This window comes from Pogoniulus pusillus, chromosome 2 (genome assembly GCF_015220805.1).
Source record: "Pogoniulus pusillus isolate bPogPus1 chromosome 2, bPogPus1.pri, whole genome shotgun sequence".
Taxonomy (NCBI): Eukaryota; Metazoa; Chordata; class Aves; order Piciformes; family Lybiidae; genus Pogoniulus; species Pogoniulus pusillus.
This window is the reverse complement of record NC_087265.1, coordinates 13,495,020-13,507,381: the sequence shown is the minus strand read 5'-3', so window position 1 is coordinate 13,507,381 and position 12,362 is coordinate 13,495,020. Positions and strand designations below refer to the sequence as shown.

General features: G+C 43.1%; 1 protein-coding gene across 18 annotated transcripts in view; it reads left to right on the top strand.

Moving 5' to 3' along the window:
• KALRN (kalirin RhoGEF kinase) overlaps positions 1-12,362 on the top strand; it is a 651,147-nt gene that overhangs the window by 565,561 nt on the left and 73,224 nt on the right. The window contains exon 37 of one of the 18 annotated variants that reach the window (XM_064156910.1): positions 9,400-10,826. The exons of the other annotated variants lie outside the window; for them this stretch is intronic. Coding sequence (XP_064012980.1) covers positions 9,400-9,416 — 17 coding nt within the window. The 3' untranslated portion in view covers positions 9,417-10,826. Of the gene's footprint in view, positions 1-9,399; positions 10,827-12,362 lie in introns of those variants that run through there. 18 annotated transcript variants of the gene reach the window in all.

Sequence of the window (12,362 nt, the reverse complement as noted above, 5' to 3'; positions counted from 1 at the left end):
GCTTAGTAATAAAAGGTGTTTTGTGATGTATCAGTTGCTTTACTTCTTCCTTTTCCTCAGTAGTAAACTTTGGTCAAAAAGTTTTGAAAGGCTGTCTGTTCTGCTGTATTTATTAAAGAAAACCAGAGGTAGGCAGATGGTGGAAATAATCCCTGAATATAATAAGCAGGTACCAAACCATTTGATGAGGCATTTGGGTGCCCCGGACTACAGCATGCTGTTCATTGTCAGTTTCTTCCATTAAACCTGAAGAGGCTTTAATGGGGCAACCACACCTTTAAAGCTCAACTGTCATGTATTCTGCATTGTCACTGGTCATCTTTGCTTCTGGGGAGGACACCTTTCACCCTGGGACTTCTCCCTAATCTCAGATTTGCAGTGCAAATAGGTGCTTGTAATTGATATTTAAGATGGGTATGAAGCACCTGGTCTCACCATTGCCCCGTAAATGACCTTCTCTTTGCCTTTGGAAATGCAGAGCTTCTTTTTCCTGGTAACAGATTTCTGATGTATCTCAATCTTGCAAGAAATGTGTAGGTTTTGGTGTGTCAGTAAGAACTGTCTGATGAGAGAAACTGAGGTGATGAGCGTGCAGCCTATGCTCAGGGGTTGTGTTGGTACAAGCTGTGTCAGTGTTTTTCATGCCATGGAGCTTTGAAGTGATGTGGGTGCTTGATGTCCTAAATAGCAACAAATAGCTGAAAACCCCCAAACCCTGTGTCCCCACTGTATCATGAAATACACCAGTTTTATATAACTGAGCTTTCCTCTGAAGGACTTTGAGAAATAACTCAAACTACTCCTTTGCATCCATCTTATCCTGTCAATTGCAGCAGTAGAGACCTTGATACTGTTTTTTCACCCCTTTCTTTTGATGAGTTCTGGTCTTGTCAACTTTGCCCATATAAAAAAGCTATTGGGGATCCATCTAGAGAAAGCAACTGACAATACCATTTGCAGTTTTGCTTTGACCTCAGTAGTCCCCTGTATGAGCTAAATAAGGACTACTTGTCTATTCTGAAGTATGGAGAGATGTGACTCCTAATAAAGGAGTGTCTCGGAGCAAGTCTGTCACTTGCTCTCAGCTATAAAAAGGAGTAGTTAAGAGCAGTAGTCTTTGCATAGCCTTGGAACCAGCGGCCTTAATCAGTTAAGAGCAGACAAGCAGGGTTCTTTGCAGTGTCTCATAAATGCACAGATGCAGTGACCTAATGTAATGGGATGCTGCTTAGTGCTGCAAAACTGACCCTGAAAGACTGATAAGAGGGCTCAAATTCTGATGGTCTTCTGATAATTAGAAAGTCATTGAACTCTCCTTAGAAATCACTCCAGGATTTGTAACTGAATATACCTTTTCTTTTAACATGGAGTCCATCTCTGTGTGATTCAGATTAGAGGAGCGTTAAAAAGGATTCTGATGAGGGAAGGCGTTGGAAGGATTCCTGCTTTGAAATGTGTTTTATAAATTGATTAGCTGAATGTGAAAAAGGATATCAACTTTGTTGCCTTTAAAGACAGAGCAAAGTCCAGCAGGTGAGTGCCTTGTGCCACCTTTGACAGAGCTCGAAGCTCAGCATTGGGTGCATGGAGCTTGGGTGAGCTGGATACGGAATTTCAGCCTCTGATACAGTGGGCTGTAAGACTAGTCAGTAGCTCAAATTTAACTTAGGAATTTAATTATGTGTGCTGTGTTATACCCTAAGCCTTATTTAGAGGGTGTTTATTTGCAGTAATGCAGCTCATTCAGCTCTAGCCCAGCCTGGAGCACACTGGGGTCTCCTTGCCCTAAGGAGCACCAGGAAGGTGGAAAGCACTCACTAGATGTAGGAAATGCTTTTCCTCAAGCACAAGAAGTGCCTATCTACTGGACTTGAGAAGCAAGCTATGAGTGCACCAGTTACAGCCCAAAGAAAAGAGTCTGTGATTAAGAGTAATCAATCTATTGTCAGTGTAACTTTACAGTGCAAGACTTCACAATCCATTCTAGGCAATATTATGTAGCTGCAGAGGGCTTTGGGTGAGAATGTAAGACACTTTCTACTTGAGGCTAGCCAGAAAGAAGAAAATTTGATTTAAGTGGATTCATGATATTGGCTTTGATATAGAACGTGTCCCCCTGCCTCCTTGAACAGCTGCTCTTCTGAGCAGGCTTCCAGCCATATCCGTACTTTCCATTTCAGAACAAAAGAAACTTAATCTGAATGTCAAACCTTTAATTTCAGTGTGTAATAAACGAGAAGTTGAGTGGGTTTGTTTCTGTAATAAGCTCCTGGTAAAGCTCTTATTTAAATTTTCCCTTCCTCTGGCTGCTTCTCTCTCCTGACTCGTACAGTTTTGCTCTTTTGCGCTTGTTTGTTTTACTGTCCTCTTTTTCCTTCCTTCCTTCCTTCCTTCCTTCCTTCCTTCCTTCCTTCCTTCCTTCCTTCCTTCCTTCCTTCCTTCCTTCCTTCCTTCCTTCCTTCCTTCCTTCCTTCCTTCCTTCCTTCCTTCCTTCCTTCCTTCCTTCCTTCCTTCCTCCCTCCCTCCCTCCCTCCCTCCCTCCCTCCCTCCCTCCCTCCCTCCCTCCCTCCCTCCCTCCCTCCCTCCCTCCCTCCCTCCCTCCCTCCCTCCCTCCCTCCCTCCCTCCCTTCCTCCCTCCCTTCCTCCCTCCCTTCCTCCCTCCCTCCCTCCCTTCCTCCCTTCCTTCCTTCTCCTCTTTTTGTCCTTCCCTGAGTTTTTGATTTATTTTTTCTTTACTATCACAGTCTGATGAACCTCATTGCTTGCAAGATTAACAAAGTAAGCTTCTCTTGACAGAGTGGTGGTAACTAATGTGCAGTGAACAGAGTTCAGCCTTGTACATCTTTGCTAGTTGGTCAGAAACAGAGCCTTAACTGGAAGTGTGGCAAACCAGCATCATTACAAGGGCTGTCAACAGCACATTAATGAAAGTTATTTCTTCATTAGGTAAAAAGTGAGATCTGATGGTGCTTTTTATAGAAGGTGCTGACAGTGTTACAGTGAGCTGCAGAGCTTTGCTAAGGAAACTGGTACCTTTGTGCTGAGTAGTAGCAAGAGAGTGAACTGCACTAATATATTCAAGCCCATAACATTTCCTAATTTGAACATATTTTATTTAGTGTTTCAGGCTGAGCCATGGTTACACTGTGTAAAGCAAAATGGAATGCATGGCTAAAGCAGTTCCGTCAAAATTGAGGCAGGGAGAAAACAATGGTAAAGTTAAGTGTCAACCAAAGCTTACTTAGTTTCCTGCTCCTTTCTGAATGAAAAATATGAGGAAGCTGTTCCCTTCCCCAACTATGCTCTTTGGGTCAAGTCCATCTGTTGCTCATTAGTTGCATCTTAGTAAAGTCAAATGGATCAAGTGTACTGGTTGTCTGTGGGCAGTCTCTGTCACGCCAGAGTTGTGCTGGGCTCTTTCTCCTGGCAGGTTCACAAGCAAATGGCTGTTGGTGAGGATTGGGAGGGTTGTTATTTTGGTCCAGTTCTATTAAAACATCTTTCAAGTCTTGTGTTTCCCCGCCTCTGCAGGCTGAGTCAGGAGTCAGAGGAGGCCATGGCAAATAGTTTTTGTAAGGGACAAAAGAGTTGCTGAAAGTGCTGCCCAGATGAGCAGGAAGGATTACCGTGACAAGGTGAATGCTCTTACCAAAAGAATCCTTCTTTTTGATAGCGTGGAAATGTGCTTTCCCACACCTTCTTTACACCCTCCTGATAGTCCTGAGTTAATCATGTCCCTGACAGTCCCCATGGCAGTCTTTTGAAATAAACAAAGGCTCACTGGTTTGAACCTGCTTGTATGTGTGTACGTGGGCATGGTGTCCTTTGAACATGACAGTGAGGCATAGCACGACTTCAGCAGAAGTCCCGAGGCGTTAAGTGACCTCTGAATGTGGACAGCTGAAGGAGAAGCCTGAGCACTGTCCTGTTGGCAGCCTGGGGGAACAGTGAACTCTTTGGGAACTGTTCAGTCTCACCTGTTCACAGGACAGGTTTTTGAGGGTAGAAATCTTGTTCCTGGATAGAATCATAGAATCAACCAGGTTGGAAGAGACCTCCAAGATCATCCAGTCCAACCTAGCACCCAGCCCTAGCCAGTCAACTAAACCATGGCACTAAGTGCCCCATCCAGGCTTTTCTTGAACATCTCCAGGGATGGTGACTCCACCACCTCGCTGGGCAGCCCATTCCAATGGGATACAGTAGATTAAGTTTTCAGTGGGTCTGTGTTACTGTGAAATACAGAGTGTCCAAGAGCACAAGAGGTTTGAGATGTTCTGAGGTGCTGGTTGCTGCACAGGACTCCGGGCACCGCTCTCATCTTCCACCAGCCACTTTCTGTGAATCCAGTGTTTATCGTGTCAGTGCCAGTGTTTGGAATGCTTTAGCAGCTGACTCTCAGTTCCCAAGATCCCAGTGATATGACCAATTTAATCTTTTTTTCTTGAAAGTTATGCACTCAGCACAAGAACTGTAACTTTCCTGACTCTTTACTCCAGTTTGCCCCTCATCCTGTAGCTTTGTGTCTCACTTTTATTTGCAGTAATGCAGCTCATTCAGCTCTAGCCCAGCCTGGAGCACACTGGGGTCTCCTTGCCCTAAGGAGCACCAGGAAGGTGGAAAGCACTCACTAGATGTAGGAAATGCACAAGTGCCTATCTACTGGACTTGAGAAGCAAGCTATGAGTGCACCAGCTACAGCCCAAAGAAGAGTCTGTGATTAAGAGTAATCAATCTATTGTCAGTGTAACTTTACAGTGCAAGACTTCACAGTCCATTCTAGGTAATATTATGTAGCTGCAGAGGGCTTTGGGTGAGAATATAAAACACTTTCTACTTGAGGCTAGCCAGAAAGAAGAAAAATTGATTGAAGTGAATGTGTGATATTTGCTTTGATATAGAACGTGTCCCCCTGCCTCCTTGAACATCTGCTCTAACTCTTCTGACTCTTTACTCCAGTTTGCTCCTCATCCTCTGGCTTTGTGTCTCCCTTTTTTTCAAGATGTAGTTATATACAGGATGTGACAAAAGTTGTAAATTAAATAAACATTCAGATTTTAATCCATATGTGTAAAATAGATTGGGAGTGCACCTATAAAAGTCAGCTTTTGTTTACTAGTCTGGGGGGGGTGAATTTGTGATGGAGATCCTTATTATTCAGACTGCTGCATCGTTTCCAAACCTCATTGCTTCATCTGCCATTAAAGAAACATGGGCTTTGCTTTTATGCAGGCAAAGCTCTTAAACTTGTTCATTCCAAGAAGCATATGAGAATTCACAAGGCTTTATTCACCATATCAAAAGCCCGAAGACAGGAAACTTTATTCTAAGGGAAGGAGAACAGATAATTGTGAAAAATACAGCTTAGACAACTCCCTTTTCACTGCAAAGAACATGGGGTAACTAGACATGCTGCTTTCCTATAAAATAAATGCCAGAGAGATGTATTGTTTAGGAATTCAATTCATGGATGCTGAAATAAAATCTATCCATTTTGAAATGAAACAAAAAGGACAATTATTTCACTTAACTCCAGAAGGATTTTGTTTGTGGTTTTTTGCTTTTGGTTTGGGTTTTTTTTTTTCCCCAAACCATTGTATTTCAGCATGTGCCTTGTAATAACTAATCTATAATTTAAAAATAAAAGTAATTTTTAAAAAATAATATTTCTAACAGGAAAAAAAAAACCAAAACCAAACAAAAATCTAAATGCTTCAGTAGAAAAATACTCAAGATACTTTTCGGATAGCCCAGAACACTGTTTAGATTTCAGTTTATTTTTGTCTGTTAGTGGCCTTTCTGAAAACATTTTCATCTTCAGCTAGAATCCCAACTTCTTTTGCAAAGAGAAGGATTGATTGGGCAGTTGGTGATTCCAATAGGGATCTACAGATGTGTTTTTTAATTCAGCACAGCAATCCAGTTCCTTGCCAGTTTTCCTGCTGTGTATCAGTTACTATTGCAGAGCAGTTCAGTTGCTAATATTGCATCATGCAATTCAGTGATACTTTTGAAAACAACTGCAGAAGCATATCTTGCTGTTTTCTTTTAGAAGGTCATAAGTAGGACTTCAGCATGTGTTAAGAATTATCAGCAAATACCTAATGAGATAGGCTCCAAAATGCTCTTTGCCATTAGAAAACTGCAGACCAGAAATTAACTTTTAGTTCTTAGTGTTTGATGTTGATGATTATGCTGAAACACAAAGTTTTGCCTAGATTAAAGGTAGTTAGTGGATCTCATCAGATCTCCTGTTGAACTTTATGTGCCTCTCAGTCTGTTAGCATCTGTCCTGGACTAACCCCACAGTCAGGCTGAAGACATGGAAATCACACACATCACTTGGGCACCTTCCAGGCAGTTAGGATGAAATACAGAAATTTCACCAGAGATGAGGAATAGAACCTGCAAGCTGAATTAGAGAAGTTAAAAATAGAACAGCCATGGGTGTTTCTTGTCTTTGATAGAGACAGCACTGTTATATATGCTTTAGTTTATGTACTTGTTATTTGCTTTTCCCTGCTGTAGTGTGCATAACTTTGTGTTGCAGAAAGGACAGGGAAAATACATCTTGTGTTTTGTGTGTTGCCACAGAAGGAGTTAGCAACTGCTTTTCTGTTGCACTTACCGCACCACTATGTGCTTGATTGTTCCATGTGTTACAGCTATTGCTAGTCCTTGTACAGCTCAGCAAGTCTGAGATCTTGGATCCCTGCAAAATTATTTTCCAGCTTGTGCAAGGCTGTAAAGTTGCATAGAGGGGTGAAGCCTGGGAGACAGATCTGCTGGGAGCCCATTAACAAATGTGATCCTGAGGAACCAGGTGGATATTACACAACCCCAGCCACTGAGAACACTTTTTCACACTTTAGGCTTGCTGACAATTGCAGTTAGAGAGTACAGCAGCTGAGGATGTGCCCTATTATGCTGTGTTGGGTTTTTCTCTTCTCCCTAATGCACATGCAGTACAGTCCTACCCTATCTGAAAACACTTTGCAGTTCAGTGAGCGCACTGAGGCTTCCTTGTGGTCACATAGGAAACTGGTGACAAAAAGTGCAGTTACAGCTCCTGGATTTGTACCTGCCAGTTGATTTGTACCTGCCAGTTGATTTCAGTATTTTTATAGGCCTGCTTATCCTAGGAAGCGCATCTCACACATACCCAAGATCATCTTGTTCAGCAGCACCAATTGACCGTGCCCAGAGCAGTCCCTGCTGCACAGCGGGAAGCAGCAGGATTGCATTCGGGATGAAAGCAGCAGGGAGGTGGTTTTGAGGCAGGGAGCACAAACCAGCATGTGCGTTCCTTCTCATCAGCTGGGGTTCACTGCCATCCTGAATCACATTTGCCCATGTTGAGTACCCCTGATGACCAGGCCCCAGCTGTCTGCTGCTGCAGAAGCCTGTGCCAAGGCAGAGCATGAAAAGTCTTGCACAACCCAGTATAATTTAACCACATGCTGAATAAATACACTTTTGAGAACTCTTTTGAAGAGATGTTGCCTAATTAATCCTGCAGGGGGTATAATATGTATATTTTTGAAATCCAGTTTTAGCATCATGCAATTAGCTTTTATGGCCTAAGGATTCTGATTTAAAACATTCTTTAGTTACTAATGGTAATCTGTTTTAATTAGAAATGCAAATGTCTTTTAGATCTGAGCCCTACAATGTAAAAAGATGATTCACAGCTAATACCATTGAAGTGCCTCAAGTCTGATTTTCTTTGTACCTTCTGTAGTTTGAATTCTGAGGATCAACACTATATTCAAACACTGCTCTCAGCTGAAACATGTGGAGGCTGAATAGACTTCTTTAGGAAATGGAATAAGTATTAATCAACAGGGGTACTTTCTAGGGCAGCAGAAGGAAAATCATAGCTTTAGGCAAGAAGGAAACAAATACTTTCTCTGTTACAGTAGTAACTAGTTCGACAACAGCAGAGCACAGCTCCTGCCAGGGTACAGGTGCTGAGCATCTTAGTTTGACTTTATCTTGGTATCAGAGAAATTACTCAGGCTTGAACATCCCAGGCTGCTCAGAGAGGGCTGTAGCTACTCGGAGTTGTGCTGCCATAAAATTTCATCTAGCAACGTGTCTAAGAAAAGCCTCAAGCGAGGCAAGCTCCAGACAAACATTTCAAGGCTAATGCTTGCTGAATAATTAGTGCAGTCACTTGTCCTGGAGACAGTAAACTGTAAGACAGATGGATGTTTGTGATCAGATATTGTATGTTGCAGTAAGAGATCACCCATGTTCACCAAAGTCTACCTGGGATCAAAGAGCCTCTGCTACTAGACCGGTGCAGCCTTTTCTGTTCTGTTCTTTTTCCTAATTACTGAAAGATGAGGCTGAAAGCAAGCAAGTAGTAAGCAGTAACAAAGATGGCTTTTGTAATGATAGTCGCTTATGAGACATGTTGCTTGGTAGAAGAGCAGCTTTACAGCTATTTATGGTTAGCTGCAGCGGTGCAGCTGGGAACGAAGCAGTGCAGTTTATGCGGTGCACCTCTCCATGTCTCTGCAAAGCTGCATGCTAAGCCTTTACTGTGAGGAGGCTGCTGGTAAAGAACAGTGGTGTAGACACTGTAAAAGCCATGGGAGGTTCTTTGTGGCCCTCCAGAAGTCAAAAGTAATGAGTTTCTGAGGACTAGCCTTATTGGGAAGGCTAGTAGCTGGGTCAAGGCACTTGCAGAGCTTCAGAGGGCTGAGACCACAGCAGGGTGCTGCAGAGAGCTCTCCTGTTCCCATGCAGCAAATGCTTCCTGAGACTTCGAGTTCCCATCCCATCTTTCTTGCTGACACAGATAGAGTGCAGTAGTGATTCCATGACCTGAAATTTGATAAACCTATTGGCTGGCACCATGGAGAAGGTTCCTCACAACTGTTCCCTGCCACAGAGAGCTGTCAAATGCAAGATTAAAAGGTAGATCACATGAACTTGCTACATGGGATCTACGGAAAGTGATGTTCTGATTTTCCTACCTAAGATGAGTGAATTAAAGCTTTCCACAAGTCTAACTGATAGTCTTGAGTGTGCAGTTAAATGTCCAAGCTGCTTAGCCGTTTCCTTGTGCCTTGTTCAAAGAGCAAAACATCACAAGCACCAACAGTTCTTCCCTGTGTGTTTTATTTCCAAACCACTGTTTGCATTTACTTCATTCATTACTTCTTTTGATTCATCCCAACCGGTACCTTTGCTGTGAGCTTGCATTTTCTGCTACTATTTCTGGAGGACAAGGGTGTGGAGAAAGCTGCTTTGGGCACCAGCCCTGGAGGCTCCAGCTGCAATGTGTCTGTCGTCAAACACCCCAGCCTCGTTGTTCTTGGTGGTTACGTGGTGTCCGCTCTTGCCGTGCACCACTTGCAACTTATTCTTATTCCATTCTTTTCTTTTCAGGGGCTGTCAGAGCCTGAATAATTTAAGAGTGAACAAATGAGAGACGTTCACGGAGGACTGTGTTCTTACCTAGGCACAATTTGACAAGCATGTAGATTGCCTTGGGTTTCCACTGCACCTACCACAACTTTACTAAGAGAAAAGCCCCCTTTCCTAGCCATCTGTGTCACTTTTGCTTAGTAAAGTTATTCAACATCAGCGCCTTTGGAATTGGTTGGTAAATGGACAAAGACTTTCTCTTTGCCCGGAGCTCCTGACAGCCTCCAAGTACCAAAGAGAACTTCACAGCACTAGAAAGCAAGAGACAGCTGCTGAATGTTGGAAGCTACTGCATTTGGCAAAAGAAGCTGACGCTAAGATGCACACAGTTGTGTTTGTTTGTTCTGCTTGTTTTCTGTGCTTTCTGAGCCCTGTGTGTGCCTGGAAAGTTTAATGACCAATGCCTTCTTTCTCAACATGCAGTTTTTCTTCCTATCCCAAAAAGACTTTGGGTTCTGTTCTTGCTTTTTTTCTTTTTTTTTCCCTTTCCAATTCCAAATTCTTTTGTCACTGATACTCTTCTATTGTTTCCACGGGGAATTGTTTGGGTACATACCCACAGTTTCCTTTGAGGTAGGGAGACGTAAATATGATACTCACATATGATCCTCCACCTTCCTGACCCCTAGTTTGGTCCACCTTGTCATAGAAGCTCCTGGCTTCAAGCTGAAGGCAGAATTGACCTTAGTAATGATGTCATTGAACTGAGAAATCACTTCAAAATTCTTACAGTAGCTCAATTTGAGAGCTGCTGAATGAAGCTGACCCATGACACTTTGCAAAAGAATAAGGCTTGTGTTGTACGAACAGCTGCTTGGAAACCTTATGTAATAAAGTTTGGTTTTGTGCCCACCACCAGGATAAAAGATGGTATTTGCCGCCTCTGGTACCCTTAAGCTCCCAGCAGAGCAAAACTGCTTAGATTGAAGTTAAAGGCTCTGCTTCTGTGTGGGTGTCTAAGCATTTCACAGCTCCTTAAGCTACAAGTAACAGTGAACTCGCAAAGGCTAGCAAATGCTGCTCTTCTCTTTCAGCTTCAAACATGGCATTTCCCCCCTCATCATTCCACATAGGTTTCCATAAAGGTTCAGGGGTAAAACTTTTTTACAGATCACATGTAAGCCTCCTATCAAAATATATCAAGGGGGATTTTTGCTCTGTGTTTGGGGCTTTGTTCTTTTTTTTGCTGCTTAGCAACACTTATTCTGGAAACTTCAGGGTCGGGGATTACTTTATTTTTGTCACAGAATGAGACAGTGTAAATACAAAATGTAAAGCAGACCTTAGAGAAGCGCTTCAATGAGTTGTTTGACTAAATTGAAATAAATGTTGCTTTGTTGAAACAAAAAAAAAATGGAAAAAAGAAAAAAAGGATTGCCCTTTCTGCATCTTTTCAGTCTTGGCTTTTTATTTCCTTTCTTCGCTAAAGCAAAATGCACGCCTCTTGACATCAGAGAGCTGCTCTCCCAGCTGTGAGACGTTGTGGGAAGGCTGTTTCAATGTGTGCTCCCAGCAGATGTGCTGGACTTATTCTTGCCGTGCTTTGGGCTGATCTGGGCTGTGTGCTAGGCACAGGCTTGAAGTGAGAGAATGGATGAATGAAATCAAGCGCCTAGAAATGCCCTGTCTGGCCTCGAACTCCGCTGTGTGGAGCAACTGCTCTTTTTCTGAACTTTTCCTATTCTTTTTTGTTCTGGCAAAGACGATTCTAAAAAGTTGTTGCTTTGTAGTGGAGATAAGCAAGGTTCCCTTGAAGGCCCCAGTGCAGGCCCATAACATACTTATCTCATAGATTTGGGATAAGAGCTGTCTAGGAGTATCTCACTTATCAACGGCTTGGTGAATTCACTCTGTCGATGTTTGTTCTCTTATCATTCCTGTCATGAACTCACTGCAGCTTATGTGAGGGGTCAGATGGGACTCTGAAGCAGTATGAATTTGTCAGACTGAGAAATGGAGAGAAAAAGGCTCAGACCTCTCACTGGGGAAGTCATAGATACCCATTGCAGTTTTAGGCTGTTATATAGAAACACATTTCTGAGCAGGACACCCAGAGAGGAGGACCGCAGATGTTTTGGCTGCTGTTCAAGTGCTTGGTGCCTGGGGTTGAGTTGCATATTTTCCTGTGCCTCTTCACTGGCACAAGAATATGTTCTGCCTTCATGTGCAGCAGCTCCTTGGTTGAATGCTTGTCTATGGAAAACAAGACCCCTCCCTGTATTCGTTTGAGGACTCACCTTCCTCTTTTCACTGTGTCCAATATGCATTCACCTCTGGAGGAAGCTTTAGGTCCACATGAAGCAGCAGATAAGTTAGAGATGACTCCTGTGGCTCTTGCTCTCGCTAGACACTCTTGGACAGTAACAAAGTCATGTTTTCTTTCAGTGGGCTTTCTCTCTGTGCCTTCCCCTTGTGCTGTTTCTCTCCCTGCAGGCTCATCTCACTCATTCAGCAAGCTCTCAGGATTTCAGTAACTTTTCTTGCGAGGTCTCTTGGGACTGCACGCGTCTGTGCTGTTTCTCCAGCCTCTTGGGTTTATCTCACTCTTTGAAACTTTCCCAGAACTCCAGTGACTTTTCTCTGACCTCCAGAAACTGGAGCTCTCGAGCCCTGACACTCTGACTGGCACAACCAAGACCTGGAGACTACTTTGGGATGTCAGCTTTCCCAGCACATGCTGGATGAAAGCTGCATCTGAGCAACACCAGCTAAAAATAAAACGTATTCAACTGAAACTGATGGCGGGTTGCCATGAGTTATTGCTCATTACAGTGAATTGTCAGATGCTTAACTTCAGCTAATCATTTCCTGCTCTAAGATGGGCCTGGAATGAAACATGCTCAAATGTGGGAAGGAGATTCACAATAACTAAATTTAACTAAGGGTGTAATTTCCTCGGACTCCCTCTGTAGTTAATGGAAAGA